This window comes from Hypanus sabinus, chromosome 28, assembly GCF_030144855.1.
Source record: "Hypanus sabinus isolate sHypSab1 chromosome 28, sHypSab1.hap1, whole genome shotgun sequence".
Classification (NCBI taxonomy): Eukaryota; Metazoa; Chordata; class Chondrichthyes; order Myliobatiformes; family Dasyatidae; genus Hypanus; species Hypanus sabinus.
The window spans coordinates 7925197-7944354 of record NC_082733.1 but is presented as its reverse complement, the minus strand read 5'-3'; the positions used below and the strand labels follow the sequence as shown (position 1 = coordinate 7944354).

Here is a 19158-nt window from a genome sequence, read left to right as displayed (position 1 = left end):
CTAACGTGCAGGTGAAGTGGTTCAGGGCCCAATCCTCCAGCTTTGGCATAGTCATCGGCGGCAGGCTCAACTGATATGGCTAGGAGAATAAAATGTAGCTGCGGGAATTTGGCAGGCAACAAGCACAAGTGATGAGATGAGTTTAAGTACGATCTAACCTGATAGCAGAAAGCACTGAACGATTAGCCTCTGGATTGGTCTTCTTATTAAGTGGGGAATATATTATAAATTGTTTAGATCTATATTTTGTGTAGATGTACGAGTATTCTTATGAAATGAATTACAGAATACAATATAAAGCTGTCCACTTAAGATTTATTTCACAGTAAGTAAATATTGAATCCTACTGGAAGCTTGATAAATCTTGTTTATGTCCTGGCCTAATCCGTGGAAAACTTGCTTTGTTTAAGAACAATTTTTCCCTTAAGTCATGCCCTGTCTTCAGTTCATTGGCTGACACTATGGTGGCAATAGACAAGTCAGTGAAACCTGTATTTCAGTAATTCTGCCAAATGTGGCCTTCTTATCCCAATTATGCTGAAGGGTTTTAAAACATTGAAACTGATCCTACTGCCCACAACACGCCCTTGGATGAGAGAGGGCAGTAAAGCTATTGGGAAGTGTAAGTCTGGTGAAGATGAGGAAAAGGGGCACAAGAAACGCCACTGGTAGCTTGCACAACAGTAACTTTTTCAACTGTTTCTTTCAAATCTGTGCTGTTTAAAAACACACTACTAATAACATGATGTTGTAGCGGTGTGCTACACGCAGCGCTAAAATTACGGCAGGGAGTCGGTAACTGCAGTCGAAGAAAAAAAACTTTATTCGAAATCTTCAGCCTCACTTTTAAGCCTCCCTCAACCTGCCCCCCATGGCGAAGAGGCTCCAAAGCTCCGTGCTCGCAAACCCCCGTAGGCTATCTAATTGTGAGTCGGTTCGGATGTGCCAGGAAAAGGGTCGCCACAATGTTTTAGAATCTGACTTTGATGAGTGCCTCTTTCAATGTAGACTGTAACTGAGATGGGTGGATGGAATAGGTTATAAGGCACCTTCTGAAGTATTGAGATTCAGAGTTTTTGTTTGCATAAAATAAACATATTCTTGATTCCTGATTTTTCACATTATTGGTTATGGTCATTGAAGTTCGAAGTTAAAATGAAAGAAAGTACATTAGCAAAATGTGATCATATGGCTGTTAATTATTTCCTCTCCAATTTATTGAAAATGTTTTGCTGAATAAACTTTCAGATGAGAATCATAAGTTTTAAGAGGCGATTACCAGTGTCCATTAAATATAAAAAAGATTGATCTTTTTTGAAATGCTTGGCGAATACTGAGTGATCTTTTTAGAGTAGTTGGTAAGTCATTACTCGGGGGCCCTCTGATTTAATGAGAGGTCTATTTTTCAATTTCAAATTTAATCTTTTTAAGAGGCAGACTTTAAAATTTAATTGCTAATACATAGGCCATTTGCAGTTGGAATATGCATTTTGTTAATGAACCTAATGATTATTCAGAGCTGTCTCGTTAAAACAGTTTAATTTTATTAAATTCTTCAAGAAGTGATTAATGAATAAGGAAAATTATAGGCATTGCCACAACTTCGCAGATAAAATAAGCATTAAAATACTAGAAACTAGAATGATTTAACCCAACGAGTAAAACAGTATATCTGAAAACAACACAAAGCCTTAATTTTCAATATTTCAGAGATAATCTGTCACTAGTGCTTACACTGGAGCTGTTTTGTATCTCGGTTTGGCTCTTCCACTTCATGTGGTTCTTAAATGTTAACACCGGTGATTTTGTTGGGGAAATAAATTGGTTAGGAACTGTTAAAATTATGGTTATAAAAGAGCCAAAGTAATGCATTACTGGCACTAGAATAAGTTTCAAAGTTTTTGCTTGAAAGGCTCAACAATTAAGTAAAAATATTTAATTTCCTTATTGACACCAGTAATAGAATCAAACCTCCAGGAAAAACACAAAAAAAAATTTGGAATTAGTTTCATTTGGAAAGGTGGAGGTTCTGTTTGGGATATGAAAGTTTTTCTGTTACATGGAATAGCACAAGGAAGAACAGATGGGAATGAATTCCATTACAACTTTCTAGGATTGATTTGTGGGAGATTCTGTCAAAGAAATCTGTGTAGTCAGTCCCTTAAGTGTGGATGGAGTAGTCTAAAAGTCCTGATTCTAGTTGGCAGCAATTATAATTTGAAAGCTGTTATTCAGTCAGATATATTAAGAATCCACAGTGATGAGAACTTGTGTAGAATTGAGAAATAATGGCCGTGACACTGCCAGAGTTTCCTGATTTTGTGGATCTGATGTATGCGCTTGAGTAAATATTTGGAGCCTTGATATCTGATCCAAAAGATGGCTGGCTGATAGCATTAGATTCCGTATATCCTTGTAAGCAACAGTAATGCAAACAACTGCCCATTCATCTCCTCTGTCATTTCCAGTCAGGCCCCAAACAGTCCTTCCAGGTGAGGCAACACTTTACCTGCAAATCTGTTGGGGTCGTCTATTCTATCCAGTACTCACAGTACAGCCTTCTGTACATCGGTGAGACCCGACGAAATTGGGGACCACTTTGTCGAGCACCTCCGTTCCATCCACCGAAAGTGGTCTTTGCCAGTGGCCAACCACTTTAATTCCTGTCACCATTCACATTCCAACATGTCGTTCCATGGCCTCCTCTTTTGCCACAATGAGGCCACTCTCATCAGAGTGGAGGATCAACACCTTATATTCCAACTAGATAGCCTGTAATCTGATGGCATCAATTTTTTCTTCCATTAATTTCCCCCCCTCTTTTCTCTCCTTTCCTTCCCCTTTCCCTCTCTGTTCCCACTCTTGCTGCTTCTCCTCAGCGGCCCCTCATCTTTCCCTGCTGCTCCTCCTCCTTCTCTTACTGCTATGTTACACTTGCCTTTCCTATCAGATTCCTTCTTCTGCCTTAATCTTTCCATCTTTCAACCTTAACCTTTCTAACCACCTGGCTTTACCTATCCCTTCTAGCTCGGCTTCCTTCCCTACTGACACCCGCCTTTTGATTCTGGCATTTTCCCAATTCTGTTCCAGACCTGATGAAGGGTCTCAGCTCGAAATGCCAACTGTTGTATTCATTTCCATAGGTGCTGCCTGACCTGCTGAGTTCCTCCATTGTGTAGCATTGGATTCTGTCAGTCTTATATATAACTGTTGCATTTTGCTTGAAACTGGAGCTTGAACACAGCAGCTTTCATTCTTATAAGGTGGTTGCTGAAGAATTCACCTGACATTTGTAAAAGATGTACTTTGGGATGTATCACAATTAGAATAAACACATTTTGACCTTTTTCTGGAACTGATAACCAAACAAGAAACCAGGTCTTTGCAAGACCAGTAACCAGTTATTCAGGGCAGCAGTTTAATTAGCACATTACACAAACATTTATGAGAAGGTTAAGACATAGGAACAGAATTAACCCACTTGGTCCATCATGGCTGATTCATTATCCCTCTCAACACTGTTCTCCTGCCTTCTCCCTGCAAACTTTGATGACCTGACTAAACAAGAACCTATCAACGTCTGCTTTAAATATACTCAATGACTTGGCCTCAACAGCCATCTGTGGCAATTAATTCCTCATATTCATCACCCTCTGGCTAAAGAAATTCCTTCCTAGCTCTGTTGTAAATGAGGATTCCTTAGTCCCTTTGTACCTCTAATTTTCAAATTTTCTCCCCATTTATTCTACTGAAGTGCATGCCTATGCACTTTCTGACACAATATTCCATTTGTTCCTTCTCCCAAACTGTTGAAGTCCTTTTTCAGACTCCCTGCTTCCTCAACACTACCTGCCCCTCCACCTATCTTTGTATCACCTGCAAACGTGCCCACAAAGCTAGTATCCGTCATCCAAATCTTTGACATATAGTCAGCCCTCCTTATCCACAGGTTCTGCATGCACGGATTCAACCAACTGCAGATCAGGAAAACCTGGAAATTCCCTCTCTAGCACTCGTTTGAGCATGTACAGACTTTTTTTTTCCTTGTCATTATTCCCTAAACAATACAGTATAGCAACTATTTACATAGCATTTACATTGTATTAGGTATTATAAGTAATCTAGAGATGATTTTAAGTATACGGTAGATGTGCTTAGGTTACCGCGGATTGGGAATCGATTTTTTTAAAAAAAACCGGAAGTTCTTTAAGTCGGAACAGGTACATCCGGTATTATTTAGCATCAATTAGTCAAACGTTTGTCTTAGTATATAGTATATACTGTATTTTACCTATCTGTACATATAAAAACACTTAAGAAATATATGTATTTCAATAATTAAACCACTGTGTTGCTTAGCAAAAATTGTAGCTTTCATTGGGGCAGGGCCTTCACATGCTCCATTCTCACTTTACCCTTTAAAATTGTTACGATCGTTGACCGACTATAGCCTAATGCTTTTCCAACGACTGATGGTGTTTCACCTCTTTCCGATTGCTTTATTATTTCCACTTTATTTTCAATCGTGATCGTTTTCCGGAACAGAAACACTACAGGCGGCGGATCCTGAGCTCCGCTGGGTCCTAACTCCACTGCACTGAGACTGGCTAAATAAGGTCTGGAGCTCCACTGGGTCCTAAAGTCCACTGTCTTGAGCATCCATTTTTTTTGTATCCGCGGGGGGTCCCAGAGCCAATCCCCTGTGGATAAGGAAGCGTCATAATGACTTTATAACGTGAAAGGAAGCGGTCCCAAAGTTGACCACTGCAGAACACCACTTGTCACTGACAGCCATTCGGAATAGGCCTCCTTTATTCCCACTGTTTGCCTCCTGCCAGTCAGTCTTCTATCCATGCTAGTATCTTTCCTGTAATACCATGAATCTTGTCAAGCAGCCTTGTGTGCAATACCTTGTCAAAATCTTTCTGAAAATCCAAGTAAACAACATCCACTGATTCCTTTGTCTTTCATGCCTGTTATTTCCTCAAATATTCCAACAGATTTGTCAGGCAGGAATTCCCCTTTAAGGAGACCAGGGAGGTAGTCACCCCAAAGTTGTAGGAGGCAGGTACTTGGGTGACTGTCAGAGGGAAAGAAAATGGGCAGCCAGTACAAAGTGTCCCTGTGGCCATTCCCCTCGATAATAAATGTACTACTTTTGATACTGTTGGGGGAGGGGTGGGGATGACCTCCAGCGCTAAGCTGCAGTGATTGGGTCTCTGGCACTGAGTCTGGTGCTTTGGCTCAGAAGGATGGGGAGGGAGAAAGAAGAGGACATAGGGGATTCAATGGTTAGAAGAGTAGACGTGAGGTTCTGTGGACATGAATGAAGGGATGCTGCCTCCAAGGTGCGATGGTCAGGGATGTCACAACATTATAAAGGGGGAAGGACAGTGAATTGAAAAGGATGATGAATATAGGACTGAAGGTATTGTATTTGAATGAACGCAAGATACGGAATAAGATAGATGATCTTGTGACGCAGTTAGAGATTGGCAAGTAGGATGGTGTGGGCATCAAAGTTGTGGCTGAAAAAATTATAGCTGGGAGCTTAATATCCAAGGATATATTGTATCAAAAGGGCAAGTAGATAGCAGAGGGGGTGGTGTGGCTCTGTTGGCAAAAAATGATATCAAATCCGTAGAGAGGTGACATGGGTCTGGAATCCTTGTGGGTAGAGTTAAGAAATTGCAAAGATAAAATGACCCTGATGGAAGTTGTATACAGGCCCCCCAAACAGTAGCCGGGATGAGGGATGTAAATTTCAATGGGAAATAGAATAGGAATGTGATGGCAATGTTACAACAATCAAGGGGAATTTCAATATGCGGGAAGATTAGGACAACCATGAGGGAATTTGTAGAATGCCTATGAGATGGCTTTTTAGAGCAGCTTGTGGTTGAGCCCACTAGGGGAAAGGCAATTCTGGATTGGGTGATGTGTAATAAAACAGATTTGATTAGGGAGCTTTCAGAAAAGGAACCTATAGAAGACAGTGATCATAATATGATAGAACTCACCCTGCAGTTTGAGAGGGAGAAGCTAAAGTTAGACGTATCAGTGTTACAGTAGAGCAAAGGGGGTTACCAAGGCATGAGAGAGGAGCTGGCTAAAGTTGATTTGAAGTGTACACCAGCAGGGCTGATGGCAGAGAGCAATGGCTGGACTTTTTGGGGGCACTTTGGAAGGCACAGGATAGATACATGCCAAAGATAAAGACCTATCACTCTGGTTCCCGTACCCCTGCCAAATTAGTTTAATCCCTCCCAACAGCTCTAGCAACTTGCCTGCAAGGATATTAGTCCCCCCTGGTTCAGCTGTAACCCATCCTTTTTGATCATCTGCTGTCTCAGAAATTCCTGATAGCAGATCTCAGAAAGCTGCCTCCACCAGTTGTCCATATTGTTTACTTAAACTTGGATCAATCAGTATAAGTTGGTCTTTAAACATATTTGTTCTTAACGGTAAAGAACTCAATGTTTGTAAAATAGTGTGTGGCGCTTGGCCAAGTGGTTAAGGCGTTGGACTAGTGATCTGAAGGTGGTGAGTTCGAGCTCCAGCCGAGGCAGCGTGTGTGTCCTTGAGCAAGGCACTTAACCACACATTGCTCCAGTCCACCCAGCTGAAAATGCTGGGGGTTAACCTCACGATAGACTGGCGACCTATCCTGGGGGGAGTCTCATATTCTCAGTCACTTCAAGCCACGGAAACCAGCATAAGCACCGGTCTGATGAGCCTATAACGCTTGGGACAGACTTTAACTTTTTTGTAAAATAGTACAGGTTTCTCCCTCTATCCGAAGGTAGAGTGTTCGTAAGCCGAAATGACGTAAAGCAAAGAGGAAATTACCATATAGGAAAATTTCTTGAGCGTTCTCAGACCCAAAAAATAACCTACCAAATCATATCAAATGGCACACAAAACTTAAAATAATACCAACATATAGTAAAAGCAGGAATGATATGATAACTACACAGCTTATATAAAGTAGAAATAATGTATGTACAGTGTAGTTTCACTTACCAGAATTGGGAAGATTGAGCCAAAACTGATTTGTATTAAAAAAATTGGCACGTACACATATGTACAGACCTGCCCGCGCAAGGCTTCACGGTCATGGTAGTCTTTCTCAGGATAAACACAAGTTTAAAGTTGGCGTCTTTTTTCGTAAAAGTGAAAATGCTCTTTCGGTTAGCGAAAACAGGTACTAATGTAGGTCTTTTGTAAAAGCGAAATGTTGTAAAGCAAATGTTTGGAAAGCGGGGGACACCTGTGTCTTGATAATTTTCTATTCAAGGCAGATCTTTTTAAAGCATTTCAAAGCTGATCTACTGATCATAAAATGAATATAAAATCATATGCTTAAGTAGAAAGTTGTGTTTAAATTTTAATGTGCTAATTAGAACCTGATTATTATTATAGCTCATAAACCATGTGTTGGCAAAAAGGACTGGAGGAAAATTCTTACATCAGCTGCAACATGAGTAGAATTCTTCACGTGCTTGGGACAAGTTGCAACCAAGTAACCTCCATTGAAAGCTTTTCTTTACTTTGGTCTTGAAGTAGTATAGCTGTTAATAACTGTTGAATATTTTTCGCCTTAATAAAGTAGTAACTATTTACCTTAGAATCACTACGATTTGTAAATGTCCACCCTGACTTAAAATGACTCATCCTGACTTTTGTAGAAATGGTTCCTATAAATCAACCCCTGGATTGAAAGAAATACTCACCCTTTTGATTGATGTGAAACTTTGGTGCTATTTCAAGCATCTGTGTGGTTGATATTTTATCATAACTAGGAAAAGACAGAAATCCAAGTTTCAGAGATTTATTAATTGCTACTGGTGTGCTCCCAACTTTGCCAACAAATAATGCTCAACCCGGCAAGCTGCTCCAGGAGACTGCTTGTTATATCAGCACTGAATTGCTGGGGACCTCCACCATACTTTTATTTCAGATTTGCAGAAACTGCGGTGCTTTGTATCTTGATGTCCCAGTGCTCTCTTTTCACTTATCTCTTTTGGGGGATGGAGCGGAGGTGCTCAACAACGCAGCGCCCCAATTTATGACCAGTCTCACCAACGTACAGGAGGCCGCATTGTGAGCACCAGATACGATAGACAGCTACAGCAGATTTGCAGATGAAGTGTTGCCTCATCTGGGAAGACTGGGGTCTCACTCCCTTCTCATCCTCCCCCATCATTTTATTCTGGTGTTTCTCCCCTTCCTTTCCAGTTCTGATGAAGGGGCTCAGCCTGAATTGTCGGCTGTTTGTTCATTTTCATGGATGCTCCCTATCCCTAATCAGGCCCAGTCTATCCAAATACTTTTATATCTGGTCCCTTAGAATACCTCCCAGTTATTTACCCACAACTGATGTCAGGTTCACAGTACTAAAATTTCTTGGCCAGTATTCTTAGTTTTAGAATACTGGAACAACATTAGCTACCCTCTCGTCCTCCACCACCTCACCCATGGCTAAGTACGTTTTAAGCATCTCTCGGGGCTCCTGTATTTTCTGCACTGGTCTCCCACAAGGTCCAAGGAAACTTGTTGGCTGGTCCTGGGATTTATTCACTTTAATTCATCTCAAGACAGCCAGCACCTCCTCTTTCGTAGTCCAGATATGGTCCATGAACTCACTATTCTTTTGCCTCAGTTCTAAAGTCTCCATGTCTGTCTCCTGAATAAATATGGATGCAAAACAAAAATTAAGTTCTTCCCCATCTCTTTCAGCTGCATGAATAGCTGACCACACTGATCTTCAAGAGGACTAATTTTGTCCTTTGGGATGGATCTAGACAAAAATCTGACATCTCAAGAAAATAGAGATGATGGGAAACTGCCACTGAGTTTAGGCCAGTGTTGACCAGCCATGATGTTATTGAATAGCTGGGCAGACTTGAGGGGCTGATTAACCTACTGCTCTGCCTAATTTCTTAGGTTCATAGAGTGCTAAGCCTTGAAACTTAATCCCAATGAAAATATGGACATTGGATTTTGAGTTACCATTTTAAAATGTAAACTTTTTTATATTTTTCTGTCCTAGTTTGAAATTGAATTTCCAGAGCGTGTTGTTACATTAATAACTTTCTAATAATATAACTGGTTTTGTATTTGCATATAAAACACTATAAAGCCTTAACTTTTAAGGGTCTAGTATGTTTTAAGATATTTCAATATGAAGTTAATAGAGCTCCATGTTTGTTTAGAACTGTTAATTATGATTTCTGGTACAATTCTGTAGACCTGGGTTTGAGAAAATAGTTGGTAAAATTGATTGAAATTGTAGTATATATTGACAACATGTGTTGTTTTTGCTGTATCCTTTCCCTTTCTGTTTATTTGTCCATTAATTCTGATTTGAATAAACAGTACTTAACTAAAAATCCCATGGTGTATACTTTGCAACATATGTATTTCACCGTGAGACACATCCTTACTGGAAAAGCGAACTAGAATGAAGTTAGCTGTCAGTCTGTTGGTATTTTAGTGAGTGATGAATGGTGGCGTAAGCTCCATTTTCTGCAGTACAGAGTAAAGAAGATTTAATTTGCATGTGAAGATTTTAACGTAATATGAGAATTTATTCACATCAACTTTCAGAGGATGGCAATATTGTTAAGTTAACTCAATTCTTTTTGCTGCTCTCTTATTAGGAATTTCAACCTAAGAATGAAGCGGGACACCTCGTTATTCACAGATGATTTTAAAGTGGAAGTGTCAGGTGAAGTGCTGAATTATGATGTCTCCCACATCTACACTGGAGAAATCTATGGTAAGATTATTAATTGTAAACTAAAATAATTGCAAGTGTATGCTACCAAAACAATTTGCTGATATGGCTGCTTCAGTGATCAGAACCAGTTAATTACTTTCTAATATTTCCTCATTATCTACAATGTGAAAGTAATGGTTTTGTTAAAAAGAAAATTAATGCAAATAATATGAAAGCTTAAATAATATGAAAGCTTAAATGCTACCTTATATGGTGTCTTTGTTGTTCTATTATCCCTCCAACTCCTTGAGTGCATTTACTTCCACTAGGCAAAATATACGTTTAATCTCTGCAACTGTTTAGGCCAATATTTTTATTTTCCAGCTGGTTAAGATGTGATTTGGTGATGTACCTCAATCAAAAGATGTAGACCCAAACCTAATCATGGTTTCTTAGGCAGTGCTTTGTCCTAATCTTCTCTAACCTTTAGCTAAAGTAATTACTCACATCTAAATGTATTTTTATCAATGACGTGAATAAAATGTTAAAATAAATTATCAGAGCTAATTCGTAAGACAAAAATAGTTGTTACCTTGTTGTTCAGGTAATTAGGAATGAATGGTTAGGAAGGTCACACATTCAATTCACAGTTTGTACTTTGTTCGCGGGAACTGTGAATGCATTTGAAAGGTCTAATAAGCCATGATTACATCTTCATGATTGCAGTCTGATGACTGTATTGGATATGCATATGCATCAGTGAAGACTAGATCAAGGTCATTCAACTGCATCCACTATTGACTAGCCTGTGAATGGAAAGTCATTTTGCATTGAACAATATTTTCTGCTGTCATCAGAGTTCCAATTGTATTTCAGTATTTCACAAATCGATTGAAGTCTCAAACATTGGATTATATATGTGAGGCGAATGTCTATTTTAAAGAAATGGTTATATGCCCATAAGGAGATGGGTAATGCCTGTGACAAAGTTGCACTTTACTGCTACAGCGTCATGCCAGCCTGATATGTGAACAAGTCTGGTGTTCCACCTGGACTCAACCTCTGCTGTGTCTGACAGGAAGATCTTTGACAGCGTCGTGCTGCTGAGAGACATCATTGCCTGGGTGCAGGACGGTGGGGTGAATGCCTGCCTGGTCATTTTGGACCAGGAGAAAGCCGTTGAAGGGATATCACACACGCACATGCTGGATATACTTTCCAGAATGGCCTTTGGGGTGGAAATTAGTAATTGGATCCAACTGCTCTGTAGTGCTGTCAGATAGCTTCCCTGTCATGTCTGGAGTCAGGCAGGGTTGCACACTGTCCCTCGTTTTGTTTGTGTGGTGCTTAGAAACATTTACTGAAGCTATCAGAAAGAATGGGAGCAGCAGAGGGACCCATGTGAAACCCTCCTTGTATATGGACAACTTTGCCATCCTTTGTTCATATCTGAAGTCAGTTGGCAGATTGATCAGTGCCTGTGACCTGCTTGAGTTGGCACCAGGGGCCAGGGTTAACCACGGCGAGAGCAAGGTCATGCTCTGCGGTAACTGGCCTGATCAGGTCTGATTAGGTGAAGACGCTGGGGATCTGATTTGGAGGGGCCAAGGAATACAACAAAAATTGGCTGCAGGGTACTGGGAAGGTAAAGCAGAGATTGGAAAACACTTCAGAAACTGGGACTTATGGGAGTGTTTACCTGATTGATAACTGGGAAGGACATGATCATCAGGCGTGAGGTGCTCTCAGAGCTAATTTATTTATTAATTTATTGGGATATAGCGTGGAATAGGCACTTCTGGCTCTTCAAACTGCACCACCCAGCAACCCCTGATTTAACCCAAGCCTAATCAATGATGATGGCATCCATTAGTCTCTCGAGACTGTGGATCAGCCTAGACAGTCTGCTTCAAGGATTGTCCACTCCAGGGCGCAGGCCTGGGCAAGCTGGCATGAAAGACTGGCAGTTGCCCATTCTGCAAGTCTCCCCTCTCCACGCCAATGACATTGTCCAAGGTAAGGTCAAGGGACGATACAGCTTGGCACCAGTGCCTTCGCGGAGGTTGCCAGAATGAGGTTGAAGGCAACGTCGGACTGCCTTAGGGACTCTGGCTCCAGATTTGTCCTCAGGGTTTACTCCCGAAGCCTTTCCCAAGAGTGGGTATGGCCGCAAGGCAGTGGAGGTTTGAAATCAGAGTTTTCCCTCTCTCAGGTGGACTGCCTTCCCAGGCTGACGAGCTCCATCTACCTGAATCACTGCACAATTTACAATGACCAATTAACCTACTAACTGGTGCATCTTTGAACTGTGGGAGGAAACTGGAGCACCTGGAGGAAACCTACACTTTCCATGGGGAGGATGTACAGACTTCTTACAGATGATGGCAGAATTGGACCCCAAACTCCCAACACCCCAAGTTGTAATAGGTTGCGCTAACTGCTGTTGTCCTTGGTGCAGAAGTGGCCCATCCTCTGCCCCTCCAGATTGGGAATCACCTTGCCCATCTCCAGGTTTATCTGGGGATCAAGGATGGAGCAGGTCAGGCACGTCACAGTGCACATGTTCCTGGATAACAGGGGCAAAAATGTACCTAATGTCACCCTCACCCTGATAACTACCTTCATGTCTGGCTGCATCAGGCTGTACCTGGTACTGAAGTAAGTGGGCATCAAGTACCACTACATGCTAAGGTTCTGTCTGACCCCAGCGTTGCAAAGAAAGGGTCCAGCCCCGATGGCGTGCAATGTCCCAGTCTGTTGAATGTTGCTGCACTACCTGTCATTTGTGGAAAGTTCTTCCAAACCAACACCTTTGACCAGGAAGAGAACTCGATGGACACAGTGAGGTGGTTTTCTGAGCAGATTGTCTAGATCATCTGGTAGAATGTCTCATCACCAAAAGGCACCAGGTCCTTTGCTGGCTGGCAGTGAAATGTGCCCCTCCCAGTTAGTTTTATCCTGCATGCCCAGAGCATCACTCAAGGGGCGTGGTGGCTGCAGGATGTCTGGAGTCAGGAAGAGACTAGCTCACCTCTGGGCTTGCAAAGAGGGCGTGAAAGAAGATGAAAGGGCCTATGTCCCGTTCCATCCCGAGCAGCTGTGTGACAGAGGACCCTGTTCTATGGGCTGTTCTCAGAGACACAGACGGAGACAAACATCAAGTTCTGCTGGCAGATCATGAATTTGGTGGAAGCTGTTCTTCGGTCAGTCTGAAACTTGTCGTCCTACCAGCACATTGAGATGTCTGTGGATGGATGCTGCCATTGGCACATTCCAGGCTGCAGGAGTTCATGCTGAGGGACGCACCAAAGCTTGGTGCGGCCACTGCGAAGGCTCGGTGGGGAAGGACCACTGTGCAGAGTTCTTCTGACACTGGAGAAGTTGGAGGAAGAAGCCTCTTAAGCTACATCTACACTGAGCCGGTGAATTTTGAAAACGCCGGTGTCACGAGAAAGTGATAGGTGTCCACACCAGGCGTTTCTGGAAGTACCTCCGTCCACATTAATACGGGTATTTGGGTGAATCTCCTCCTACTGGGCACGCGCGCAGGACACAGCTACAGAAAACAAGTGAAGAAAAAACGGTATGTTTCCGGTTCCTCCTCTTAGTTCAAGAAAACAATGAAATGCCGTGCTGCTGCTACCATCTGTTCCGGCACATCATGACAGTGTTTTTAAAAAGCTCCAGTTACTCTGTACACATTAAACCACCCAACTGGCATTTTCAGATTTACACACTGTGGATAATGTTTTAGAAAAGCTCCGTTTTTGGGGGAGGAAAAACACTGTTTCAGTGTGGACGGAGGGTCAAAACAAAGAGAAAAAGCTTTGGTTACGGATTTATCCGGTCTAGTGTGGACGAAGCTTTAGTTATTTTTGTAGCAGTATACTACCTCACAGAGCTGCGTGTGACAGCAGTGATACTGATGTGTATGAATACATTAGAACAGTACAGAAACCATTGACTATCAATGTAACGAATGAAAAGGCATTGAATGGTTAATGATTGTACATTTTTATTTGTCGTAACAAATAAATGTATATTGTGAATAAAATTTGTTTAAAAAAAATTTGATTCTAGACACAAGTCTGCCAACTGGCATGAGGTTAATCTTGCATTAACATGGGGGATATACAAGTACAACTTGTGACATCATTTAAATAAGTATCCATCCATCCTGAAAATTGCTGGACCCCAGCATGATGGGCCAGTCTGCAATGCAGAAGTCTTAGCTCCCCACCCTTGATTATCCTGCTGGCGAATGTGCCAGAGCCAGATTGAGGTACCAGAGGGACATCAGAGATTGCTGTGTACTTTGCTTCACAGAAACATGGCTAACCACCACTGCAGTCTGAAAGCTCTACCATCCTCTGAAAAGACAGGACGGCTGTAGCTTTTAAAAGTAGAGGAGGTAGACTGTGTTTCATTATTAACTCATTGTGGTACTGTCTCACTCCCGCTCACATGACCTGGAACATCTAGCATTCAAGTGTTGTCCCTGTTATCTGCCAAGGGGTTTTCCGCTGCCATCCAGGTAGTGGTTTACATTCCACATCTGGCCAACATCAGAGAGGCCCTGGAGGAGATTAGCACCGTGATCAGCTGTCACGAAGCAGTGCACTCTGATGTCATCCTAATCATTGCAGGAGACTTCAAGCAGGCCATCTTGAAGAGGCACCAACTATGGCTGGCGCTGTGACGTAGCGGTTAGCACAACACTATTGCAGCTCAGGTGTTGGAGTTCGGAGTTCAGTTCTATTGTCCTTCATAAGCAAGTGCGTGCTTCTTCCTGTTCGTGCACAGATTTCCTTCAGATGGTCTGTTTCTTTCCACAGTCCAAAGACATGCTGGTTAGTAGGTTAATTGGTCATTGTAAATTGTCTAATGATAAGGCTGGGATTAAATTGGTGGGTTGCTGGGTAATGTGGCTTAGAGGACCAGAGGAGCCTGTTCCATGCTGTATCTATAAACAAAACAAAAATTAAAAAATAAATTAAACTTTCAAAGTCCCTGAAACGCTACCAGCAACATATCAGCAGTGGAACACACTTGACCTCTGTTATACTGCCATCAAGAGCGCTTACTGTGCCACACCCACATTTTGATCACTTGACTGTACTACTTCTCCCAGTGTACAGGCAGAGACCAAAGATCGCAGCGCCAGTGGTGAGAACCAAAAAGCTATGGTTGAAGGAGGCGGAAGAGCACTTACAGGACTGCTTTGGACTGGAAAATGTTCAGGGATTCATCTTAAAAAAGGAATGAATACACCACAGTTGTCACAACCTTATCAAGACCTGTGTGGATGAGTCTGTGCCTTTGAGAACATATTGGACACACCCATACCAAAAGCTGTGAGTGAACCAGGAGACTCATAGTCTGCTAATGGCCAGATCTGTGGCATTCAAGACTGGTGATTCAGAACTATACTGGCGTCTCAGAACATGTTTTGAGAGGGCGAACCCTCAAGGCAATAGCCTGATGTACCTGGTAGGACACTGAAACCAACTGCCGGGAGTGGTTAAGGCCACTTCAATCTCTGACTACTACAGTCAAAAGGGCGACAGTCATAATGGTGCTCAAGAAGAGCAGGATGAACTGCCTCAACATCTGTTGCTATGGTGCACTCACATCTGTAGTGAATGAAGTACTTTGAGAGGTTGGTCATGGCCGGGATCAGCACCTGCTTAAGCAAGGACCTGGGCCCACTGGAATTTGTCTATCACCACAGTAGGTCTACCGAGGATGCAATCTCACTAGCTCTTCACTCGGCCTTGTATCACCTGAACAATAGCAATACCTACGCTAGGCTGTTGTTTGTTGATTACAGCTCCATGTTCAGCACTTTCCTACCCTCAGTACTAATCAACAAGCTCCAAAACCTGGGCCTCTGCAACTGGATCTTTGACTTCCTCACCGGAAGGTGACAGTAGTGCGGATTGGAAATAGCATTTCCTCATTGCTGACGGTCAACTCTGGCACTCTTCATGGATCCATTCTTAGGCCACTGCTTTACTCTGTCTACACCCACGATTGTGTGGCTAGGCACAGCTGGAAAGCTAAGGATAAATTTGCTGATGACACAGCCGTTGATAGTGTTGAGGAGGCGAACAGAAGTGAGATAGATCAACACCCTCACCACACTAATAATTTAAAGATTTCCATCTAGTTAAGCAGAGATTAGTAATGCCTTAGAGCAATGTGCTTTGCTCATTGCTCTGCTGCTTGTCGGGCAAAAGGCAAGAATTGTGATTAGCTTACTTAGCCTGGGTTGGTTCAGAAACTAACTGCTGGAGGAACTCAGTAGCTTGAGCAGCATCTGTGTCATGGGGAGGGAGAGTGCACTAAGCAATCGTTAATATCTGGTCATCTTCAAATGGAATGTGCAATCTATAAAAAGGCTCTGAGATGTATTTGAGAAGATGCTACTGAGGTACATTTGGACTACTACAGTTCCTAGTGTATCCACTGTCCTGTAAGATGGGCTGTTTTGGGATGTTGATTACACTGGTGAAGAAAAGGAACCAGGCATGATTCCTCAGGCAACATCTTTCAGATAGCCAGTCTCTTCAATTATTTCACTTTCTGCGCCTTCCGCTTGTTATTTTTGCCAAGATTGTGTTTCAGAGCCTGTGGTGTGCAGCTTGAAGTTCGACCAAATGAACTAGCGCTCTGCTGTCCCCGGAGAAGACCGTGAAGAAAGGCTGCTTCATGCAGAAGACCAGAGACGGAGTGTGGGCCATGATTGACTCCATTTCAAAGTGTCAAGAAAGATTGAAGCATTGGGGCGAAAGCGGAGGCAGTCAGTGGTTGCTCCCCATGGAGATCCCTGGGTCCTGCTTCAGGCCCCTGGTTGGCAGCATTCAGAAGGCTGCAGGTCAACAGCGCGGCGGTTGGTCTTCGCAGGAGGTCTGAGTTCAAGCAGCTGCTCCCCTCAGTTCTGGCCGGCAGCATCTATGATAAAAAGCACAGTGGATGTTTCAGGCCCTTGCTTTGAACCCTTGAACCATTTGACAGTCTTGTATCTGCACTTGGACTGCAGAAATGGTGCCTGGTCTTCAGACAGTGCTGTTAGATCTTAGAATTTTATGTTATGAGTTTTGACAAGAGAGTGCAGAATTTCTTTTTAAAGTTCTGAGCAGTGAGTATAAACCATGAGATTATACTTGGTGATATGAGTCAGGAGTAAGAGTGGTCACTTGGCTCTTCAAACGTGCTCTGCTGCATACGAATATAATGGCTGATCCGTCTGTAATCTCAATTTCACTGTCTTCTTATAGTAACTTTTCATCCCCTCCTTATCGTTATCTTAAAAATATTCCAAGACTTTGCTTCACATTATCTTTTAAAAACATTTAAAAGATTTATAGCTTCAGGGAAATTTGAACCTGATCCAACTTAAATGAAGGAGTGCTTATTTTAAAATTGCTTCCCCTAGTTCTAGATTATTTTATGTCAGGAAATATTCTCCCAACATCTGCCTTGGTAGGACCCCTTAGGATCAGTCAAATCCAATCCCAGCGGACATAAGCAATCCAGATCATCCTGGACAAGACCAACAATCTGAAATTATTTCCATAGTCCCTTCACTTACCTGGGCTCAAGTCCAGCAGTATTGGCTCGGCTTTGACTGGACTACAGCTGGTGTAGTGCTGAGGCCTTTTTTTTATGAAGCTTTGAGAAGCTAGGGCCAAGGATTTGCTGGGTAAGAAAACTGATTTTTAACTTAAATGTCAAAGACTTTGCAAGCTATTTAAAATGAAATATTTCCAATTATTTAAAAAGTACATTTAAAATCGATATCCATAAATTGCTTTAAAGATAAGCAAGCTAAACCAAAGCAGTATAATTAGGAAAGTATCTTCCCTTTTGTGGCCTCATGGACAAACCTGGAATCGCGAATGAAGACAGTTCTATAAGGTTACAACAGTTAAGATGATCAGAGAAGCATTTTTTTTATTCCCTTGTGTAATATTACAGAATCTCAGTGAACTTGGGAATTTAGAATCCAAATCTAAAAGAAGACTTTTTAGAATCCAGTGAATGAGTGTTGATAGAAATGCAGCAATTGTCTATCATTATGTCCTGGACTTCTGCATTTCAGGGGATGTGCATGTTTATCTGGGACTTTGTAGCCATTCATATAATGAAGTAGTGATTTTGATAGAAGTTACTGCTAATGTCCAGGAGATCCTTTATCCTTGTAGTATGAAAATCATTAATTATTAAATCCAAAATAGTAATTTATTTGAAAACAGAATGCTGGAAATGATCAGCTAGTCAATTAATATCTGTGGAAATAGAAGCAGTTTCAAGTTGAAAATTCTTTGTCAGAACTCTGTGCGAGGGTGGGGACAGGGAGAAACAAGTTTGTATCAAGCTGAAGAATGGCTAAGACTAATGGAATATCTCCATGGCGTGCCAGGTTGGCCACGGGACAAGCTGTAAACAAGTTCATATGGCTGATCGGTTAAAGGGCAATTTGGGAGGGAGAATGTGGTCTTCTGTTTATTTAAAAACTGGAAGCGAGGACACAAAGGAATGGAAGAATTGCAATATACAGTGCAACAGATCTTGCCCAACAGATCAGGGTGTTCTAATGGGGAGACAAAAAGCTCAGCAAATTTCACAATAGCTGACTGTCCAAAATGGAAAGTGTGTCTCTTGAGGTTGAGGAATTTGGCATTGAGACAGGTGTCTAAAGGTGCAGCTCTGAGCCTTACTTCCCTATCTCGGTACCACTGTTTGGAGGCCTTCTGTACAATTATAACATAGATGAGTGTAAGGTTGAGGAACAACATCTCATCTTCTGTAAGTCATATGCTGCCTCATTAATTATTTGTTGTTAATGAAATCACCTCTGTGATGGGTTACAGTTTGTCTCCAGGGCCACCCTAGTCTCACCCCATCAGAGATACTCCCTTTTTCCTATCAATCCCACTCACTTGTAGCTCAACACTATTTTTTATTTATATAGAGATACAAAGTGGAATAGGCCCTTATGGCCTTTTGATCCATAAGCCTTGCAACACCAGATTTAACCCCAGTCTAATCACAGGACAATTTACAATGACCAATTAACCTACTATGTACTTGGACTGTGGGAGGAAACCAGAGCACCCAGAGGAAACTCTCCATGTGCACGGGAAGGAACGTACAAACTTGCTTACAGAGGATGCTGGAATTGAACTCCAAACTCTGTCACCCCAAGCTGCAATAGCATTGCGCTAACCATTAAGCCTCCGTGATACTTGTTTGTCTTCTGTCCTCAGTTCTGACATGGGGTTCTCTTCATACAGATGCTGAGTGTATCAAGCATTTTCTGTTTGTACTTCTGTTGTATAACTGTGGCAACCCACTTTCTGCACAGGCAAACCGGCTCACAAATAGCCAGCGCGCGGGGGGAGACTTTGGTAGTGCGTCTCTGATGTCATTTC

The 19158-nt window shown here is 42.1% G+C and overlaps 1 protein-coding gene across 1 annotated transcript in view; it reads left to right on the top strand.

Moving 5' to 3' along the window:
• The window catches only part of adam10a (ADAM metallopeptidase domain 10a), a 157163-nt gene that overhangs the window by 66600 nt on the left and 71405 nt on the right, over window positions 1-19158 (top strand). Inside the window, exon 3 of the mRNA XM_059952561.1 lies at window positions 9663-9781. Within this exon, the coding sequence (XP_059808544.1) occupies window positions 9663-9781 (119 nt within the window). The remainder of the gene's footprint in view (window positions 1-9662; window positions 9782-19158) is intronic.